The following is a 23356-nucleotide window of genomic DNA, read 5'->3' as shown; positions in this document are numbered from 1 at the left end:
CCATGCCATGTGGTCACCTCCGGGGCAGGCGGGAATCGAACTCATGCGGAAGTGGCTTTAGCTTCCCAGTGCTGTGCTTTAACCCATTGAGCAACCAGGAAGGGCCAGTAAGTTTATCTTTTTGATAGTTGAGTAATACTCCATTTTGTGTATATACCACATCTTCCTTAACCACTCGTGTCTTTTGGTACTTAGAATGTTTCCACAGTTTGCTTATTGTAAATGCAACAAATAGAGGAGTGCATACATCCCTCCAAACTAGTGGTTATGCATTGCTCAGGTAGATATCTAGTAGTGGAACTGCTGGGTCATATGGTAAGTCTCTTTCTAATCTTTGAAACCTCCACACTATTTTCCATAGTGGCTGGATCAGTCTACATTCCCATCAACAGTGTAAGAGGGATCTCTTTCCTCCACATCCTTGCTTTGTTTCTGGTGTTTCTGACATGGGTCAGCCTCACACATGTGAAGTAGTATTGTGAAACCTCACTGTGGTTTTGATTTGCATATCCCTGATAAGTTATAACGAGCATTTTTCATGTGACTGTTGGACATCTAAATGTCAAGTGTCTAACTATTCTGCTCATTTTCTTATTGGGTTGCTTTCTTTTTGTTGATAAATGAGTTCTTTGTAGATCGTTGCTATCAAAAGTCTTTTTTTTTTTTTGGTCAGGTGCATGGTGTGCAAGTATTTTCTCCCATTCAGCAGGGTGTCTTTTTTTTTTTTTTTTTTTCAGTTTCTTTCACTGTGCAGAGTTGTTTAGTTTCATGTGGTCTTGATAATTCATATTCTCTTTTGATTGCCTTACTGTTGGAAATGAATACATAAAGATATCTCTGAAGTATATGTTGGGAACTGTTTGTCTTTGTTTTCTTCTGTATTTCCTGTGATTTCAGGTCTTAAATCTAAGTCTTTTATCTATTTTGAGTTGGTTTTTGTGTATTGTGTGTAAGAGTGGATCTAATTTCATTCTTCTGTACCTGTTTTTCTAACACTTACTGAAGAGGATTGCCTTGTTCCAGTGTACATTCTTGGTTTCTTTATTACAAATTAACTATCCATATAAGTATGAGTTTATTTTTGGACTCTCAATTCTAGTCCATTGGTCTGTATGTTTTTGCTCCAGTATCAACTGTTTTTGATTATTGTAGCTTTGCAATATGGCTTGAAGCCTGGCAATGTGAAATCACCGTTCTTCCTCTTTTTTTTTTTGTCAAGAATGCTTTGGCTATTCAGGGTCTTTTGTGGTTCTATATGAATTTCAGTAGTGTTCTATTTCTTTCAAGTTATCCATTTAAAGTTTGATAGGCATTGCACTGAATCTATAAATTTCTTTGGGTGAAATGGCCATTTTGACAATATTAATTCTTCCAATCCATGACTAAGGAATAGCTTTTCATTTTTGTGTACTCTATTTCTTTTAACAGTATCTTAGAGTTTTCTTTGTATAGGTCCTTTACCTCCTTTGTTATGTTTACTCTAATTCTTTTTGATGTAATTGAAAATGGGACTGCTTTTTTAGACTTTTTCCTCTTGTATCTCATACAGGAGGCAAGTGATTTTTTTATATATCTACTTTGTAGCCTGCCACTCTACTAAACTGATTTATTGTTTCAATTAGTTTTTTTCATGGCTTCTGTAGGGTGGGTTTCCTGCAAATAGAAATTACATTCATTGAATTCTTTTTATATCCTTCATTTGCCTAACTGCTGCTGCTAGGACATCCAAAAATATACTGCATGGTGATGAAAGCATACAATCTCGCCTTGTACCAGCTCTTACATAAAAACAGACAATGATAAAATACTATAGATAAGTCAATCAAAACTATATCACTTTCTCTCATAAATATACCAAAAAGAAGTGAATACTATTAAAAAAGATGTCTAAATGGTAATGTTTCCATATTGGCTTTGGTATAAAATAAGCAAGAGTGGGGGAAGGTAGCTAAATCTTAGCATACCATTCATGAAAAGCCACAATTAGATAAGCTACTTTTAGCTCTTTCCCTGTATTAACTCATTCACTCCTTACAATAACCTCCTAAGGGATGTACTAGTATTACTGTCATCTACATATGAAAAAACTGAGATGGAGAGAGTTGAAATAATTTTTTAAAGATTATATGCCTGGTGAATAGTGGAACAGAATTAGAATTCAGGCACTTTGTTGTTCTTTATTGTTATATACAAAATCTACATCATAATTGCTTATAAAAATTAAAAACTGAGCTGTAAATAAAACCTACAACATGATTCTTGACTTTTGATAAATGCCCACTTTATAGGATCTATAAAATACCCATTAAAAATTACAATGATCTGGCCCTCCCTGGTGGCGCAGCGGGTTAAAGCACTGCACTGAAAAGCTAAAGCCACTTCCACATGAGTTCGATTCCCGCCTGCCCCGGAGGTGACCACATGGCGTGGCAGACCTCTCCTGACCCGCCCGCTGCTCCCCTCAGCAGTGTACTTCCTCGATCTGCCTGTTCTGCTCCCCACTCTGTCTCTGGTGAAGCCTCTTGCCACCCCTGAGCCTCTGGCCTGTACCCCAGTTCTGTATGTACAACTAAAATAAATCTTTAAAAAGAAAACATTAAAAAAAATTACAATGATCTAATTATATTTATACACTATAAAAATTAAATGTGGTAAGTTGCAAATACATTAAACTTTGAAATTTATAAAACATGTTTCCATAATTATGTCATCTGTTTTAAATAACTGAATAAAAACAGAAGGGTAGATAATCATTCATGTGCAAGCACATGATGAGAACGAATATAAAAAGAGACTTAGTCCCTTAAGGAGTTCAGATGAAGAAAGAAAAAAAAATTAACAAATAACAATATTGCAGCATGGTAAATGATGAACAGGGTTTATGAAAGGACCAAATCTCTAAAACAATTTGATCAGTGATAAGGAGATTCTGCAGTGGAAGAAACTAAGGCTCAAGAAAGCTAATCAACTTGGCTAAGCCTGTAGGTTCAAACCTAAACAGCAAAGTTAGGTTTGAATCCATGCATTTGCTTCCTACGTAGTACTCTTTTTGCTGTATCAGACTCACTGCTCTCTGAAGTGTGACAGCTGCTTTATACTCCGTGAGAGACGGCCTCTGTTGGTGAAAAATTTTCCTATTCCTGCATCCTCGCCAATGTTTCTGGATAATCAATGCTGATTTCTCTTCTATTTCCTGATTATGTTTTTCCATCTGACCTAAAAAGATGACAGACATGATTACAAAATACTCAAGTTTTCTCAAGTTCTGGAATTAGAACAGTGATAATAACAATCTTGGAATTCTTCCCCCCTACCCCTGATAGTGTTCATTATTTTCCAAACTCTATTATTTCATAATGGTACTAAGATTTGAAAAGCAAAGAGTTCCAAAAGTTTTCTCAAATTTTATTGCTTCTTTAGAGGAAGGATCAATGAAAACAGGGATGAAAATTCAATAGCATGAACATTTAGAAAAAAGAATTACAAGTCCATAATTAGGAAGTTAATCAATACCACCACTAGAAGAGCAAAATTATTATTTTAATTATTTACACTATGTGTTTCCTAGTTTCTTTTATGTCAGATGTGAATCAGTACCTTTAAGTTATATAAAATGCTGTAAACCAATGCTACCTCAATACAGTGAAAAGTTTACCATATGGAATATTATACTAATGAATTCATTAGTATTGATGAATTGACGACAATAGCAACTGAAGCTATAGTTTCAGTATGAGATTAACTCTAGGAAGAGTAACATGAAAATGACGGGGTGAGGACAAAAAACCTTGTGAAACATCTATAGCTGAGGCAAAGAGAAGAGAAGAAACAATCTAGTGAAGGATGCTAGGAATGAGTAGTAAGAGACAAAGGGAAATTGTAAAAATAAAAAATCTTGAAACTAATGAGATCTCCCAGACTACACTTTAATTTCAGCTTGGTAGGCCAGAGGTGCCAAAAAGATGTCACAGAGTTCTAGAAATTACTAGGTTAGTAAGAAATTTAGTTTATTGAAAGATGCTCTACAAAGAATATACAATGAAACAGAAAACTGGGACGCTACATGCAAAAAAAATGAAACTAGATCATTACCTTGCACCATGCACAAAACCCAACTCGAAGTGGATTAAAGATCTAGACATAAGAACAGAAACCATAAAATACCTGGAAGCAAAGATGGGCAAAACGCTACATGACATACAGCTCAGTAACATCTTTAAAGATACAGCACCCAACGCAACGATAGTGAAGGAAAGGATAGATAGATGGGATTACAGCAAGTTAAAGAGCTTCTGTACAGCAAAAGAGACATTACAAAAGACAGACATCCCACTGATTGGGAAAAAATGTTCTCACACAATACTAGTGGTAAAGGATTGACCACAAAGATATACAAAGAATTGATGAAACTCAACAACAACAAAAAAAGTAAACAACCCTATCAAAAAATGGGCAGAAGAGCTAAAAAGACATTTCTCCAAAGAGGAATTGCAGACGGACAACAAGCATATGAAAAAATGTTCAATATCACTTGTAATAAGGGAGATGCAAATCAAAACCACAATGAGATACCACCTCACCCCAGTGAGAATGGCACATCTTAAAACAACTAGCAACAACAAATGTTGGCAAAGATATGGAGAAAAAGGAACTCTCCTTCACTGTTGGTGGGAATGCAAACTTAAAACAACTAGCAACAACAAATGTTGGCAAAGATATGGAGAAAAAGGAACTCTCCTTCACTGTTGGTGGGAATGCAAACGTAAAACAACTAGCAACAACAAATGTTGGCGAAGATGTGGAGAAAAAGGAACTCTCCTGCACTGTTGGTGGGAATGCAAACTTAAAACAACTAGCAACAACAAATGTTGGCGAAGATGTGGAGAAAAAGGAACTCTCCTGCACTGCTGGTGGGAATACAATCACTATGGAAAACTGGAGGTTTCTCAAACTGCTGAAAATGGAGCTTCCCTATGATCCAGCAATTCCACTCCTAGGCATCTATCCAAAAGACACAAAAACACTGATTCAAAAAGACACCTGCACCACCATGTTTATTTCTGCTTTATTTACAACTGGAAAGACATCGAATCAACCCAAATGCCCAAATGCCATCAAGAAAGATAAATGCATGCCTTTTGCAGGAACATGGATGGAGCTGGATGGGATCATGCTGAGTCAAATACATCAGACAGAGGCCCTTCCTGGTGGTGCAGCATGTTAAAGCACAGCACTAAGAAGCTAAAGCCACTTCAGCATGAGTTCCATTCCCACCTGACCCAGAGGTAATCCACATGGCGCGGCAAACCTCTCCTGACCCGCCCCATGCTCCCCTCAGCAGTGTACTCCGTTGATCTGCCTGTTCTGCCCCCCACTCTGTCTCTGGTGAATCCTCTCTGCCCCTGCAACTCTGGCCTGTACCCCAGTTCTATATGAATAAATAAATAAATCTTTAAAAAAAAAAAAGAAAGAAAGAAAGAAATAAGCCAGACAGAAAAAGACCAATACCAGATGATTTCACTCATAGTAGGAGCAGAAAGGACCGAGGGAGGGAAAATAATAATATTGAACAGAGATATATACCAGAGACATTTTACCGGGTAGAATAGGGAATGGGATCAAAACTATGGGGGTACTATGCAGGGGACTATGAGGTTGGGAAGCCCACAGGGATTACAACTGAGATGGAAAAGGCACAAAATGATGTAAAAGTAAACTATTCTAATAAAAAAAAAAAGTCCTAAAAATTGTTGTTCTTACATAATTGACACTGCTACCCACCTGGATGAACTATATCAAGCATATTCAGTCTTAATTCACGGGAAAGTCTCATGGCTCTTTGTCTTTGAAGTTGCAACTGTAATTTGTGGTCGTCTTCTTCCTTCTGCCTATTTTGCTTCAGTAGTATCTTTGCTTGCTTATATCTGTGATGGAAACATTAAGTGCATTAATACAACTTCCATAAGTCATATGTCTCAAGAGTACAAAAAAGAATGCTTAACCTCAGCAGTAATTACATAAAAGCAGACAGAAAAAAAATTTTATTTTTTTAATTTAATTTTATTTTTTTAAGATTTATTTATTTGTGCATACAGACCTGGGGTACAGGCCAGAGGCTCAGGGGTGGCGAGAGGCTTCACCAGAGACAGCGTTGGGAGCAGAACAGGCAGATGGACAAACAGGCAGATCGACACTGCTGAGGGGAGCAGAGGACGGGCCAGGAGAGGTCTGCCAGGCCATATAGTCACCTCCGGGAATCAAACTTTAGCTTCTCAGTGCTGTGCTTTAACCCGCTGCACCACCAGGGAAGGCCATAAAAAAATTTTTTTTAAAGAGCAATTCCTAGTGTTGGAGGATGATGAGATAATGTTTTCATGTAACATTGCTCCTTTCTGGAGAAATACTTGGAAATATGCATCAAAAGTCTAGAGAAATACTTAAAATATGTGTCAAAAGCCTTTGTTGGCCTTTCCTGGTGGTGTAACGGGTTAAAGCGCAGCACTAAGAAGCTTAAGCCTCTTCCACATGAGTTCGATTCCGCTTGCCCCAGAGGTGACCACATGGCGTGGCAGACTTCTCCTGACCCACCTGTTCACCTAAGCAGGGTACTTCATTGATCTGCCTTTTCTGCTCCCCACTCCGTGTCTGTTGAAGAGCCTCTCACCCTCCGCATCTCTGGCCTGTACCCCAGTTCTGTATGAATAAATAAATAAATCTTTAAAAAAAAAAGCGCCTTTGGTGATCAATTACATTTCAGATCATTTTCTTATTAAAGAAAAATCATAAGTATATTTCTTTATCTTTCTATATAAAGATTTATGTTCAAGAATGCTTCCCATAGTGATAAATTAATAACAATCTCCCATAATTAGAAGTTAAAATAAATACTGGTTTATTCAAGGTGTGGAATTTTATAAACTAAGAAAAAATAAAAATTTCAGAGTATTTAGTAACATGAAAAATATAGCTACAATCCAATATCAAGTGAAAATAAAATTAGATATAGAAGAAATCCCAATTGTGCTAAAGATTATATATTTCTTATATAAAAAAAGTGATTAAAAAACATTAAAATTTCAATGGCAATTTTCACTGCATGGTGTGATTAGATGTGTATTATTTTCTTCATTTTTACCTAATTTTTAATTTATAACTGACTATAACATTTTTCATATTTGCACAAAGTTTTATTTAATTGGGACTTCTCTATTTGCTTTTATTCACCAAAATTTCTCAGCCATTTCGCCTTACCTTTGATTCCTTCCTATATCACTATGTAAGGGCACTGCAAAGATAGCACTAGTATTAGTCTACTAGTAAATTAGTGAACAAACTCAAAATGCCTTTAGATAGTCATAGGGAGGTAGGAGGAAAAAAAGAGAACAAGAAGCAGAGCAGAATACATTATTTGTCTTTAATTTGCAAGTGCCCAACTCAAGGGCATTTGCTCTCACCTAGAATTAAATTGCCAACAAATGTGGCATCTTGGCTAGACCTCTGTGGACAGCCAGACTTCATAATGGTGTATTTACAAAGGATAGTTTTAAAATCGATTTCTTTTGAAAAAGCAAAAACATTTAAGTGCAATACAATGCTATTTATTTTTTTTAAAGATTTATTTATTTATGCATACAAAACTGGGCTACAGGCCAGAGGTGGAGGGGTGGTGAGAGGATTCACCAGTGACAGAGTGGAAGCAGAACAGGTGGATCTATGAAGTACACCGCTGAGGGGAGCAGAGGGAGACACAAGAGAGGTCTGCTGCACCATTTGGATCACCTTCGGGGCTGGGGATGGAATTCACACTGAAGTGACTGTGGTGAGCTTGCAATGCTGCCTCCTAACCTGTTAAACCACCAAGGAGTGCCAGCAATACGATTTTAAAGAGAAGTCATTTAAGGTAGTGAAGTAAAACTCATAAAGTTATTTAGATAAAGTTTTGTGTTGTTTTTTACAATTTCTTAACTGCTACCAAATACAACTTAATTTCCCTTTGGCTTTCCACTTATGCTAAAGTTATCAACCTGTTATAAAAGGTAGAAATACCTAACATGTGTAAGCTCTAAAGGGAGAGGGGGTTCCTGAGGGGACACAGGGTTTCATTGAATAGTTCCTAAGTGTTTTTAATTCTTCTTAAGAGTTTGGAGGTCAAGTAAGGTTTTTTTCCCTTCCCAAAGAAACCTGTCTCTTTTACAAACTAGCCCCAAAACTTCTGAGTTGTACAACATGTAGATAAGAATGTTTTGCCCCTTACCCATTATGGAAGAAAAGAGAACAGGCTCTGAACAAAATTTCCTTTCAAAATGATTCTCAACAAAACACAACCCCACTTGTTTCTAACTTCCAGTTGGTCATGTATTATAATATCTATTATTATATTATCAGAATTTTTGATATAGTATCAGCACAAGAAATACTTTAATCAGTAAAACTGCATTGCAAAGACATTTGATTTGTCAGAAAATAGGGTTTAAAAAACAGCTTAGGAGTGAAGGCTATTAAATATGACAAAACTGAAAAGATAAGGGAACATGGAGGTGAAAGAAAACAAACCAGATACAGCAGAATAGTGAGGTTCAGTAATTGAAATAGTTTTTCTAATTCTATTTTGTAAATGCATTCTTCTGGAGTTACATGAACACATTTTTTAGGAATTATGTAACTCTGGATGTTATATTTCCCTTCTTAGTAACACTCTAGTTCTGTGGGTTGATTTTTATAATAATGAAAAAATTAAAAGATTTGTAGATTCAATTGGCTTCTTTGCAAGAAAGAGTAGGCATTTAACCATTTGGTGTCTATACTGTTTCTTGAAAAAGAAAAAGACTGAACAGATACTATTTTCTCAAAATAATTTTTAAGTGCTCTTTTTTCATTACATTTACTTTATATGTATTTTTGTCATCAAAGAAGGAAGTGACCAAACTATTCACTGCCAATAGGTCAGGAATTCCTCTCCTGTAGAATTTAAATGAACCTGCTGAGTGCCATGAATTAATGGGCAAAGAAGAAAGAAGCTGGTGAATTATGTTCATTGACAACAAATATTTACCGGAAAGATTGCAGTTTGGTATTTTCTCTCAGGCAAACACACAAGATACAGTTTTCTTAAGGTACTAAGTTTCAAGAGGATGGTATGTTGACAAAATTATTATTTTGAGCTTAAGGCAAATAAGAATCAACAGGTACAGAAAGCAGCTCCCTCAGAGCATCCCTATTGGACTAGAAGCAGAAATGTCAAGCAGTGAGGACTGCTCAAAATTCCTTCTCCCAAGAAAGTTTTAAAGTGATAAGAAGATGAAAGTTGGTGCCAACATGAAACTACATCTTCCATTATTTTCCCACTAAATCTACATTTCCACAGTTTACTGCCCCTAAAAGTCTGTCCTTTTTTTGATTTATTATTTTTCTACAAGTTTATTTTTCTTTAAGATGCTAAATAAACTCAAGTTCTAATGACCCCTGTGAGTTACTCACTACATACAATGTTTCTTCTACAGGTGCTGCACAGTTTCATAAATCTTTTTCTTGTTAATATGTGTTTCTGCCATTTTAAATTTTTACCACTCAATGAACCTATGATTTGTGAAGGAAAAAAAACCTCATTTACAGACAAGCAAATATAACTGGACTACCTAAACATCAATACCATGACAAATGTAGGTAAAGAGTGGTTTCAAGAAAATAACTGAAGTAGTTATCTGTTTCAGAAAACCTTGCTGAGGAAACCAATATTTAACAGAAAATAAAATTTCCAACTATGAAAAGTTATTAAGTAAAAAAAGAACCCTACAAGAAAGTACTTCATCTGGGATATGGTATGACTGTAAAAGACTATTTCTTGTTTAAACTAAAGGACTCTGATAAATCTGGACTCACCATTGTGAGAGGTGAACAATTACTTCCCCCTGAAAAAACAAACAAACAAAAAAGACACCTAAGAGAGGGAAATGGCCTAATCACAAAGAGAAGGAAATAACCTTTGCTGAAATTCCAGTTACTTCACAGCTGTTTTAAGGGAAAATATTTGTAATTCGTTTTGTTACATAAAGCAATGGACTCCAATAAAGCAAGCTTTTAATATTGCAAGAAAAAGTTAACATAGCAAATTTGGTGACTATTGTGGGACTCAACATTAAAGTCCTGGAGCCTCCTGGGTGGCCTAGAGATTAAGCTTTAGCACTACCACTGTGAAGGCTCACTCCAAGGCCTATGTTTGACCACTGGACAGGAAGGTAACCCACATGGCATAGCAGACCACTCTTGTTTCACCTGCTGCTGATTTTAGCAATGTATTTCAGTAGATCTGCTGCTGTTTCCCACTCTGTCTCTGGTAAATCCCTTACTGCCCCCTACCACACCTCTGGCCTGTACCCTAGTCCTTCTATGCAAAAATATAAACAAACAAAATCTTTAAAAAAAACATTAAGGTCTTGGCCCTCCCTGATGGCACAGCAGGTTAAAGCACAGCACTAAGGAACTAAAGCCACTTCAACATGAGTTCGATCCCCGCCCAGGATGTGACCACATGGTGTGGCAGACCTCTCCTAACCCGTCCACTGCTTCTCTCAGTAGTATACTTCATCGGCCTGTTCTGCTCTCCACTCTGTCTCTGGTGAAGCCTCTCACCACCCTTGCACCTCTGGCCTGTACCTCAGTTCTGTATGTACAAATAAATAATAAAATATTAAAAAAAAAACAACATTAAGGTCTGAATCCATGATATAGGGGTATCTTTAAATGTAAGAAGACAGACAGCTGAGAATGATAAATAAAAACCACTTTGGGTCCTCCCTGGTGGTGCAATGGGTTAAAGCACTATGAAGCTATCCACAACCACTGCAGCACAAATTCGATTCCTGGCCAGGGAGGCAATCCACATGGCATGGCAGACCTCTCCTGACCCACCCGCTGCTCCCCTCAGCAGTGTTATTTCACTGTATATACCTGTTCTGCTCTTCACGCTGTCTCTGGTGAACCCTCTCACCCCTCGCTTCTCTGGCCTGTACCCCAGTTCTTGTATGCATAAATAAATAAATCTTTTTTAAAAACCCAAAACACTCTGAGTTGACCACAGAAGGCAAGGGTCTACAAAAATATCTCAAAAGAATATACATTGTGACTCTTAACATATTACCTGTAAACCAGAATGGTTTTAATATCTACCCTTCAGATTCTAATTTAGATTCTTAGAGGCAATAGAAAGAACACACATACAAAGTTCAACATAGCTGCAATTATCAAAACTTATTAAAAAAAAAGATTAATTTCTGGAAAATACAAGTTTAGTTTAAGCTAGGTTGTATGAAAATTCACCTGACATGACTGTTTTATCACCAATGACACAGGAGTTGAGTCATTTTATGTTAATGTACTCTGTACTACCTCTAAGAATATGGATGGGTTAGTGGCATTTGTATTGCTCTGATTGAGTTATTGTGTTGAGATTTGTAATTATCCTAACAATTGAGATAGAATGAAAGTAACTTAACCTTAGCAATTAAAAAGCAATCCCGGGGAGGGAAATGCACGGGATTATGGTGATGGCACACGGGTAACTTGGTGATGGGAAACCCACGGGGATTACAATTGAGATGTAAAAAAATGTACAAAATGATGTAAAAATAAACTTTTGTAATTAAAAAAAAAAGGAATCCCTTTTTTGAGGACACTGATAAAGAGATGTGTAAGAGAACAGATTACCTAGTTGTGCAGAAAAGTCCCACCGAAATTAAAATTAGTATGTAGCCCTGATAATACATCTCTGAAAATACTGAATTTAAATTAATTTAAGATGCTTATGGACTAAAACCTCCTTCAGGTATTGGCAAGAGAATTCTTGGAGGTTGGGGGGTAACTCTGATATGCAAAGTGACCTTCCCTCTCTTTCTAAAGACAAAGGGCTGCCAGGAACTATCTAGTCCAGATTCTGCCCATTGTTCTGCACTGGTCTCCTGAGCATTGCCAAGAGGTTTGTACCTTTCCCCTTTGGCTACCAACTGAATTGTATGCTTACATTGTTATAATAGGAATTTCCCCCCAATAAATTGTTATTGTGGCTACATGCATTTGAGCTCTAAGTGAGCCTTCCTTCTAGAAGTTAGCATTCTAGAGATTCCAACCCTGATGAAATTATGGTATAAAAAACTGAACTGTATTTTCAGTATTTCATTTTTAGCCTACTTGAAATGGACATAAATGACAACTATGTTATATCTCAATGACTATATCCATTTATGCCCTATTTATTAAGGAATATCACAGTAAATACTTAAATCTTACTTATACAAGGTTTTACAACTACATTTGAACAATTAGGCAAATTTTTGGTTTTGAGGGCTAATAAGATGACTATCACTGGCTCCTTTTCAATAGGCTTGACCCAAAACATTAAGTAACTTGATTTTAAGTACATCATACTTTTGTCTAACATATTGTCCTTCATTTTGATAGTGCATCTAGATAGTGGCATAATGTTTCTCAAAACTGTATAGAAGAAATGAAACCAAAGAGACAGATTAGGAACTGAAAAGACACACATACATACACTTCTAATAAGTTTTTCTCAGCTGTATTCTAAAATAATTTATCTAGCCATTCTCAGATCATCATTTTTCTCACCAGTATTTTTTACCTGAATCTCCTCTGCAATGTAATCACAGCAGATGGAAGCTTCTTTAATCTCTTTCTAGTTTGGAAACCCTTCCAATAAGCTTGAATCAAGCAAGCTGCTTGATGTAGTTTCTAAAATTAAAGGCCAGAATTAAATTAGTGACATCTTTAGGAATGTATTTTTTAGAAAGTCTTAAAATATCAGGTCTATAAAAGTATTTATCTTTAGAAAGAAACATTTTCATAGGTCCAGGATAAGGAAGGCCTAAGAATATTAAAACTGACCTCCAAATGCTGGGCTCAATTAGGCAATATCCAGAATATATTCAAATTATTGTCTGATTAGTTTCAAATTCTGATTAATCTCACTTCATTCTCTTTTCAAAGATTTCTTAGTTCTGCTTACTTAATGCTTTAAACCTCTTTGCTTGGCTTCTTATGTCTGGCCTCACTTATTCAAGGTTTTAAGCACCTAAAAGAACTCTGTACAAGTTTAAATAGGGGCTTGGGTTAAAAATTTAGTACATATACAGTCTTTCCCCCCATTAAGCTAAGACTGTTTGGGATGTTAAGGGGAGAGAAGAAAGGGAGAAAGTAAATGAAAGAGTCAAGAGGCTATATCACTCCAATATTTGAAATTAAAATGTTTACTGAATGTTAGCAGATATCATGCAAATTATTTTTATAATTTAATACCTGTTACTCTACTTCCTGATAAACAATTTAATACCTGTTCTTCTACTTCCTTACAAGGGCTTATAAGTCCAGTGAGCTGTCTAAGTTCTCGATTAAACTCTGTCCCAAGTTCTTGTTGATAAAGTAGACTTCTGAGACCTGAAATTAAATAACAAAGGTAGAGCTATTAAAAACAAAACATGATTTTACTATCTACTCAATATTAATTTGAGGTTTAAACATCTCATTTAGAAATAAATGAACAAGATTAATCAGATGATTTTTCTTCTTATTTCCTTAAAGTTTCTAGATCAAGGTTGTTAGGATATTTCTCTGTCCTAAGATTCTTATGTGCTTACTTGTGAGAGCTGATATAAAAATCTGTCCTAAGATTCTTAGGTGTTTACTTGTGAGAGCTTACTTGTGAGGGCTGATATTAATCTCTCTAATTAAAAAAGGGGAAAGGAACAATTATGGTCAGAGATATTTTTTCCGTGTGAAAACAAATACCTAAAATTGAAAACATTTTAAGGATATATACTGAATAAATGCATACTCTATAAAAGCACTTAAATGGGTTATGAGTCAAATACAGTAATGTATATAATTTGGGGAAAATTACAAAGCAAATATTACAGAAGTGTTTTAATACTAAAATACTACATTTTCGTCCAAAATAAATCAGAGCAGATGTATAAGTACTATTTCTAGGTCAAGTTGGAGTGATATATGTATTCAATAAGAAGGTAAAATGGCAATGGAGTTACAGTTGGGAAAGCCAGTGTAGAATAGATATTTCCAACCCTTGTTCTTTTCTCAAGACTCAAGTTTTCACCAGTAAAACTGTAAAAATAGTGCAAGGAAATGGAGCAAATTCCACTACTGAGAAAAGGAGATAGCTTGTTATGGTGAAATTCTTTATAATGAACTGTTGGACATTCAGAATTGAAAAATGTTTATCTGGCAAAGTATCTTCTAGAGCGTTACTGAAATTAATGTAAAGTAATTGTAATGGCCCAGGTGATATTGCTTCCAAATTATCAAAAATGATTAAAAAGCCAGTATAACTGCTTTGGTTAAATACATATAATATTCTAATCTTTAAATTCCTTTAAATTGAATTCTGCATTAAAAGTATATTAAAAAACGACATAGAAACCCATTTACAGACCATGCTAAATAAGAAAAAAAAATGCAATTAATTCTCACTAGTAATGAAAGAACACAACTAACATAAAACTACATAGATATTTAACAAAACAAAATAAAACACAGCTAATCTATGTGATCTTGGGTGAATGACCTTATTTTCCCATACAACTACTTAACATTGTTGTAAAATGATAAGTAAATCTCTTATAAAGATTAAATACTTTGATGCACATAAAGTGTGTTAAATGGTACCTGATAAAGTAAATGTTCAATTAAATGAAAGCTATTACATAGGAAAAGCCCTGAGTTCTCTCATTTTCAAAATTTCTGACTTTATTTGAATATGTTTGTTGTTGAAGGTGCAGAAGATTTTTTTGTTTTGAGAAAAAGCAGTGAAAGAGCTGTAGAATAATAAGCTGATGGGGAATCTGAAGGGTTATCAGTTTCTCAAACACAGCGATATTTTCTCCAGTAAAGTTAGTCTTGGTAAGGTCACTAAACCTTTTGGTCATTGTTTTCTATCCTATGGTATATTCAACACAGAACATATAACTTTTTGTCAGAGGAGTAAATATTCATTGTACGCTTGTCAACAAAGGACCATATGCCATCTAATGAGACACAAAGATAGTCTTGAGTACAGAAAGATTTTTTTCCTGGACTGGTATTTGTTGTGACAGGGTTTTAGCTGCATACTGTCTTACTTTTTCAAATCACCTGAACTTTGGTTTCCATAAGGAATCAATAACAATGCTTTTTTTGAGAATCTCAAGAAAAGAACATGTGCAGTACCTTTGTAGTAGATACTTCGTCTCAATAAAATCAAAATTTCCTGATGGAATTCAGCCATTAACAGTAGAAGCTTTGTAGCAGTATGTCTTATGACTGGACTAGAAGTTGACAAAAGCTTGAAAACAACTTCATCTAAAATTGAATGCAAGGTTTTTCCTTTTATTCTGAGTAAACCATCACTAATAAAACAACAAAAAAAATGTAGCATTACTAATTGATGCATAGATATTACAAGTTAAAAGTTAAGCAACTTGACACCTGACTGTGGCCTGATGCAAGAAGATAACCAAGATTTTAGCTGAATGGCAATAATATATCACATTAAATCAGTTCATATTTACTGAACTCCTACTATGTACAGGGCACCATGCTAAGCAAAATAGGGAACACAAAACATTCAAAGGCCCCCTTCACAGAGAAACTTGCAATCAAAATTATGGAGGAAAGATTTATGTGCAAAGTATTAAAAAAGTAATTCAAAAACTTCAAGGAAGTAAGAGACAAACAACAAAACTATATAGTTCATTGCTTAGTAATGTATGAAGACAAAACACTACAGAAAATCAATTATCATGTACTTGATATAGGAGAAACTATCTTTCCTTCATTACACTGAGAACCTCATCTCAACTACTGATGGCTTAAAAAATAACCTGAAACTCAAAAATATTCAAAAGATTACTGAGTGTCCTTTTACTAATCCTTGTGATTTTCTAGGTTTTATGCATCTTTGACTATATTTCACAATTACATGAAAGGTTGGCTAAAGCAAATAATGAGAGTAATGCAAATAGGTTTTTGTTCAACAGCAATATAAGTGACTTTTGTCCAGCAGGAAACCATAACCCTAAAGGTTACTGTCCATATATAGAATTTTTTACCTATCAGTAAATTCATTTCTACCTTCCATGATAAATCAACTCCATTCATCCCCTCTCCTTCAAATTTTCCTTTGAATAATATATAAACATCTTACTGATTTACTCATTATTTTACAAATTAATTATATATATGTGTAAGAATCATGCTTTTACATTTTTTAAATACATTAGCAGTAATCAAAGTGACTTTAAGAGAAAACTATATCAGTATTTCATCCTAAATTAGAAAATCAAAGGATATAAGTATTTTAAAGGTCATTTAATTAAAATACATGGTAAGTTGGTGTCACTTCTTCCTTCATCGTTGTGGCTCTTATGCTATTACCTATGTTTAGTATGCTCATTCCTTTCCATTGTACCTTTCAAAACTCTGGTCAAAAACGAGTTCATTTTAGAAAGCTTTTCACATTACCCCTATCTCAACCTGATCATTTCTTTACAATGCATAAGGTTTATGCTATAATGCAGTTGTTAAGATGGTCTAAAATGCTCCTTAATTTCCTAATCCTAAAAAATTCTCTATGGATCGCCATCTTATCCTTCAGTTTCTTTTCTCATCCAAAATTTCCTATCTCTACTTCCTCACTTCCCATTTTTTTCTGAAAGTATTGCATCTCATCTTCCGATGTACCATTTCACTAAAACTGCCCTTGATGGATTTTTACCTTATCAATGTAACTTACCAAACATCAACTACATATGTATTATTAAGTCCTCATTTTTCTTGACCTTTCAGTACTTGATATTCTCCATCTGTAGTTTCTGTGATAAAAATGTCCCTCCCGTAGATTTCAACCACAACTGGTCTCCCCTGCTTCCTTAAAGAAGCCCTCCCTGGTGGCGCAGCGGGTTAAAGCACAGCACTGAGAAGCTAAAGCCACTTCAGCATGAGTTCGATCCTCGCCTGCCCCGGAGGTGACCACATGGCGTGGCAGACCTCTCCTGACCTGCCCGCTGCTCCCCTCAGCAGTGTACTTTGTCCATCGGCCTGTTCTGCTCCCCACTGTCTCTGGTGAATTCTCTCATCACCCCTGCACCTCTGGCCTAGACCCCAGTTCTGTATGCCTAAAATAAATCTTAAAAAAAAAAAAAAAAGATTATTCCCTAGGATTCCATTTTTAGCTTGATTTCTTTATTCACATTTTCTACTGAATTAATCTTCTCTCATGTTTTCAATTACCAACTGCAAATTGATGACATATAAGCCTATAGTCTAGATTTCTTCCAAAAGTCTGTTTTACCTCACAGTCACTTGTTCTTCCCTCAGGGGTCATCTAATTTGGAAAATTTTTAATCTTTTTTTCAGCCCTCCCTGATGGCGCAACGGGTTAGGATGCAGCACTGCAAGCTAGCTGCAGCAGCTTCAGTGTATGTTCAATTCCCCGCCCTGGAGGTGATCCACATGGTGCAGTAGACCTCTCCTGCCTTGCCTTCTGCTCCCCTCAGCAGTGTACTTTGTCAGTCTGCCTGTTCTGCTCCCTACTCTGCCTGTGGTGAAGCCTCTCACCACCCCTACACTTCTGGCCTGCACCCCTGTCCTATATGCATAAATAAATAAATCTATAAAAAAATTTAAAAATAGATTTAAAAAAAAAAAGACATCTATACATACAAGAACTGAGGTACAGGCCAGAGGTGCAGGAGGTAAGAGGACTCACCAGAGATAGAGTGGGGAGAAAAACAGGCAGCTTTACTGAAATACACTGCAGAGGAGAACAGCAAGAAAGACAGAAGAGATCTGTGCCATGTGGATCCCCTGGCCTGGGATAAAACTATTGCTGCAGTGGTTGCTGATAGCTTCACGGTGCTGTGCTTTTAACCCCTTGGGCCACCAGGGAGTCACTCAATCATTTTTTCTTCAAGAATTTTATTCTTAATACCTAGATTATCTCTAGATACCTTGATTAAACTTATACAAAGCTGCCTGAAATAGTTCCATTATTTTCTTTCTTTTTGGATTTCTTTGCTTTTCTTTCTTTTTGAATTTCTGTGCTGTTTCATTTTGGATAGTCTACTGCTACCTTAAAATTCACTAGTCTTCTATACTGTCAAATCTATTATTAATCCTATCTAGTATATTTTTAATCTCAAACATTGTAGTTTTCATGATTAGGAATTCAGTTTTGAGTTTTATGTTTCTATTCAATTTCCTGAACATATGGAATACGAATATATTAACTGTTGTAACGTCCCTGCCTATAATTTGAGTATATACGTAAATTTCACTTAACATTCTTTTTGTTATGGGCCCTACTCTCTGCCTTGTTTGCATGTCTGAAATATATAAATTTTATCTTATTAGGAGCTGAATATATTTATATTCTTAAAAATATTTTTGAGTTTTCTTCTGATAAGATTTTTTAAGTGTCATGTTTAAGTGACAAGCAACCAACAATTTTAGCACAGCAGGTATCAAACTGGTAATGCTTCTCAAAATTTAAATCAGTAGCACTTTATGAAACCAAATCAACTATGTTGGGATGTTCCATAGCATATTTATTTATTGGCCCTATCTAAACATTGTTTACTTTGAGTAACTGCAAGAAAAGATCACTTTAAAGTACTAAAGAAAGAGAAAATAGTAAGATCAAACAAAAGATTCTACGATGGCATAAATGCAATTGTCTTTTTAAGGTCAAATCAAAGACAGTAACATTTCTGCTACCTTGGTATACCCTAAGTAATAAAGACTTTAAGATGAAAGCAATTTCAATAACCAGATGTAGTTAAGTTACTTCAAAATAATCTTGATCCTTTTGGGTCTTTTATATTTCCTTAGATGGTCCAGAATAGCGCTAAGTCTAATGCTAATTATTCCCCAAAACTAAGGTAATACCTTCCTTAGTATTTATGGACCTATCCGATTTGGCTGTTAGTGCCAGGCAACATTCCTGGTTCTGTGTGACCTTCTGATACTATTTTTTTGTTTCTTTTTTGTTCTTATTTTATTTTTTACTAAATTAGTTTTAACATACATATATATTTACATCTTGTAAAACTTTTTTTACATTTGCTTTTTTTCTCAAATGTAGTCCCCATAGAATCTTTACCACCAGTTCACCCGTGTGCCATAAGCGCTCTTCCCTCCTTGTTTTAATTTCGTTAAGATTTATTTATGAACACAAGAACTGGCCTTTTGGGTTACTGAATTCCCCTAACATTGGGTGGTATTCTCACAAGTGTACTAAGTACCTAAAGGAATCCTCTGATGATCTCTGCGATTCTCTCTATGTGATGCTCTCTCTCTCATCTCTGGTATTTTGTCTTCTAAGTTCTAAATGTTTTATCTCCTCATGCTCTCATGAAATTCAATCTGGCTAGGAGACCTCTCTGTACCAGAGTCTGGAAATGTTCTCAATGGAATATTTAAGGAAACTATTAGGTTTTTGTTCATTCCTTTTTCTCAGGGCTAATTGTATTTCATTAATTGACATTCTCATTTTTCCTGATGTTTGTTTATTTCAGGTAGGAGGGTATACCTATCATTCCATCTTGATTATAAGTAGAAATGAAGTCCTTATGATTTTAATTCATTTTTTAAAAAAATTCATTATCCTGGTACTAGTGCCTAAAGCCAAAATCGTATTACTTCACTTGGATTAGCATGGCTGCTTACTCTGCCTTCTCTACCTGGTTAAAGACTTCCTCTGCAGTCATAGCATAACATTTTTACTCAATGTAAAAATACTTCAATGGTGCACACTACTTACAAGACTCAGTTTTTCTAATGGTATATAAGCTCTTCATGACTTAAGTTGCTACTGAACTTGTTAGCACCTCACCATACCAAATTTAAATGCCAGCAAAAATAAACTGTACCTACTTTTCATTCTCAGTATGTTGTTTCTTATTACATGTGTTTGCTTATTTTGTTATCTCTATCTAAAATATTTTCTTTCTTCCTCCCAGGCTAATTTCTCATCCTTTAAGTTTCACCTCAGGTGTTTGCCTCTTAAAGAAGCATATGCCTTCAGTTTGGATTAAGAGTTCCACTAACACTTGTGCACATCTTTGACGTTACAACTTACATAGTAGAAAATAACTGTATCCCTCTATCAGTCTTGTAAGCTATTTGAAGACAAATTTATATCTTAATCAATTTTGTGAATCCAGTGACAGACACATACTTGGCACAATTATCTACTTAATACATATGTTGAAGTAATCAATTATTTCAACTGTGTAAACTCTGTCTATCCACTTTAATCTGAGAAAACTGCCTATTACCTCTTTTATATGCTTTTACAAGCATACTACTGAATATCCAGTTTTGCTAAGTAAATGTGATTAAACACATTTTATTGTGATCCCAGTATTTTTTGTTCAGATACTATAGCAATTTTCTTCTCTAAGTGGGCTTTGGTCTAAAATCTTAAGCTGAGATAATATACCAATCTAATAATTAAGTTTCTGTCTTTTACAGTATTTTATAATCATTTTGTCCTCAAATACAATAGTAATAATAGAGCTTGTGAGTGTTACATCTAAGTTTTATGCAATCATGATTTCAGCAAAATTGGAATTGGTGATGCTTCTGATCAAAAATTTAAAAATTAGTATTATCTTGTAAAACCAAGTTACCTGTTGATCTGCAGCATATTCTGTAGCAAAGTCATGACTGTAGATCCTATTTGAATATTGTCAGTCTGCAGCAAATGCAAGAAATGATCACTTTGTAATACTACAGGAGGAGGAAAATAAGAAAAATTAAGACAAAGATTCCATGACACAATTGGGATGTACCTATCCTTTCAAAACAAATTCAAAGCATGATTTCTATTAAACTTTTTGCCTTGGTAAGCTTTGTAACTAAGACTTTAAAATGCAGCATTCTTAATAACCATAAATAACAGGCATTCCATTTTTATAACAGTGATAGAGAACACATCAAATATCAATCTAATAATCTATTGATATCTTTCCTAAAATTGAAAATAAAATACAGCATATTCTAAAATATCTTTCTTCTAGCAATCTATTTCAAGATGAATAAAATCGAATTTATGGTGAAGAAGATAGTATGCAGGAATGAAAAATGGTATCAATGACTGTAATCAGTAGCTCATATACTTCATACATTTTACATACTGTATCATGTTGACTATATCTTTTTAAAATAATAATTAAGTCACTAATTTCAAAACAACTTTTATTTTTATTGATTTGTAATTTTTGGACTTTGAGCAGCCAGTTATGAAGACTAGACATTGGATGTTGATGTAAATGGCTTGCAGAACATCTACTTCTTTATCTGTAAAATGAGAAATAGCCTTCTACAAGACTACTGTAGAAAGTTAAAAAACAGACTAGTTCTCAGTAAATATCAGTTTCTGTTTTTCTACTAACTGATCATGATCATAATTTTTTTTAAATAATACAACAGTTTATTTTTACATCCAACTGATCATAATTTTAATGAAAGCAGGATCAGGTATGCTGGCATATGAGTTCTGTGACTACTACACAAAATCTTTATTCTTTTCATTTCCTGGGGAAAATACTTGATTTCTTTCATTTCTATTACAAAATCCAATATTTTAATATTTCACTAAATAACAATTAAAAAAATCAGTAACTTCAAGCAGCAATTCCACTACTCTTATTCCTATGAGTTTTTATTGTCCATCATTAAAAAAAAAAATTGGTAGCTGGGATAATCTATTTTTGTCTACTAAAAATATTTTACTAAATTAAAATAAATAAATAAATAAAAATAAAAATAAAAATATTTTACTAATAACTATTTCTAACTCTGAATTAACTAAAATCATCACTACATACTATGCACATAAATTTGCATTTTTCTATATTGGGAAAATATACAAATAATTTATCAAACATTAATTCTGGTTTTTTTATATTGTTTTATAATACATTATTATATAGCTGATTTTCAGAGTCCCTGTTCTGTTTTTCAAGTACAGTCAGAGAACTAACTGGTTCCCACAAATAAAGCCTGGTATTTATTTATGCAAACAGCATTGGGGTACAGCTCAGAGGTGCAAGAAGAGTAAAAGGATTCACCAGAGACAGAGGGAGAAGCAGAACAGGCAGATGAACGGGTATACTGCTGAGGGGTGCAGCGGGCAAGGCAGGAGGGGTCTGCTGCACCATGTGGGTCAGCTCCCTGGCTGGGGATCAAACTAGTGCTGAAGTGGCTGCAGTTAGCCTACAGTGCCACACTTAAGTGGACAGAATAATACAATCAATCTCTAAGTTACCAGGTAATGAACTTTAACAATTACCAACTCAAAGCCAATCTTGTTTCGCTTAACTATCCATTTCCTGCCTCCCATGTTGTTTTGAAGCAAACAAAAGACACCATATGCTTTAATCGATAAATATCCCAATATACTTTTATTTTATTTTTTTTATTTATTACAAAAGTTTATTTTTACATCATTTTGCACATTTTTTCCCCATCTCGATTCAATATTTTTAAAACTTATGATTTGTTAAATAAAATATGAACATTGTTCAACCTAAATAATGGTGTTCTAATTTTTTTTAAGGCTTATTTATTTATGCTTACAGAACTGGGGTATAGGCCAGAGGTGTGGTGGGTGAAGGATTCCCCAGAGACAGAGTGGGGAACAAAATAGGCAGATCTACTGAAGTACACTACACTGCTTAGGGAAGCAGCGGGTGGGTCAAGAGAGGTCTGCCATGCCATGTGGATCACCTCTCTGGCCAGGAATTGAACTCGTGCTGCAGTGGCTTTGGAGAGCTTCACAGTGTGGTGCTTTCACCTGTTGTGCCACCAGGGAGCACCTGGCACTTTAATATTGTGACTCTCCAGTCCATGTTCCAATTTCCAATTGTTTTGTGAATTTTAAGTTTGAATCAAGATCCAAACACTGTGTTTATATTCAAATTCACTTCAATCTCTGGATTCCTCCTCTTCTTTTTCCCCTTTTTTTCTTGCTATTTATGTTTGTTGTGTCAACTGTCATTGAGTTTTCTGTACTCTTCGTTTTACTAACTGCATACCTGGGATAAAATTTACTATGGCTCTCAGTTCTTCACTCATCTAATTGGAGGCAAAGGAATAAAATTATTCAGGTTTGAGTTCTTTGTACTTACTTAGTGCTAATGTCTGGTTGTGTTTCCTTTTGATTATTGACAGTAATGGATGACTAATTCTTAAGTCTTTTATTTCACTAAGATTGCAAAATGACTACTCTATCATCTTTTCCACTTATTTATTGAATACTTTCATATGGAGAAATTTCTTCTTCGCAATA

The 23356-nt window shown here is 34.9% G+C and overlaps 1 protein-coding gene across 3 annotated transcripts in view; it reads right to left on the bottom strand.

The window, feature by feature from the left end:
- IQCB1 (IQ motif containing B1) overlaps window positions 1-23356 on the bottom strand; it is a 47949-nt gene that overhangs the window by 10740 nt on the left and 13853 nt on the right. For all 3 annotated transcript variants that reach the window (XM_012734006.1, XM_004675171.2, XM_012734009.1), the window contains 6 exons: window positions 20694-20793; window positions 15232-15410; window positions 13343-13446; window positions 12635-12744; window positions 5782-5924; window positions 3068-3216 (listed from right to left, as the gene is read on the bottom strand). In XM_012734006.1, coding sequence (XP_012589460.1) covers window positions 3068-3216; window positions 5782-5924; window positions 12635-12744; window positions 13343-13446; window positions 15232-15410; window positions 20694-20793 — 785 coding nt within the window. The remainder of the gene's footprint in view (window positions 1-3067; window positions 3217-5781; window positions 5925-12634; window positions 12745-13342; window positions 13447-15231; window positions 15411-20693; window positions 20794-23356) is intronic.

Source organism: Condylura cristata, unplaced genomic scaffold (assembly GCF_000260355.1).
Source record: "Condylura cristata isolate star-nosed mole 26May11 unplaced genomic scaffold, ConCri1.0 scaffold00003, whole genome shotgun sequence".
Taxonomy (NCBI): domain Eukaryota; kingdom Metazoa; phylum Chordata; class Mammalia; order Eulipotyphla; family Talpidae; genus Condylura; species Condylura cristata.
Note: the sequence above shows the minus strand (reverse complement) of the source record. Positions and strands in the feature narration are given on the sequence as shown.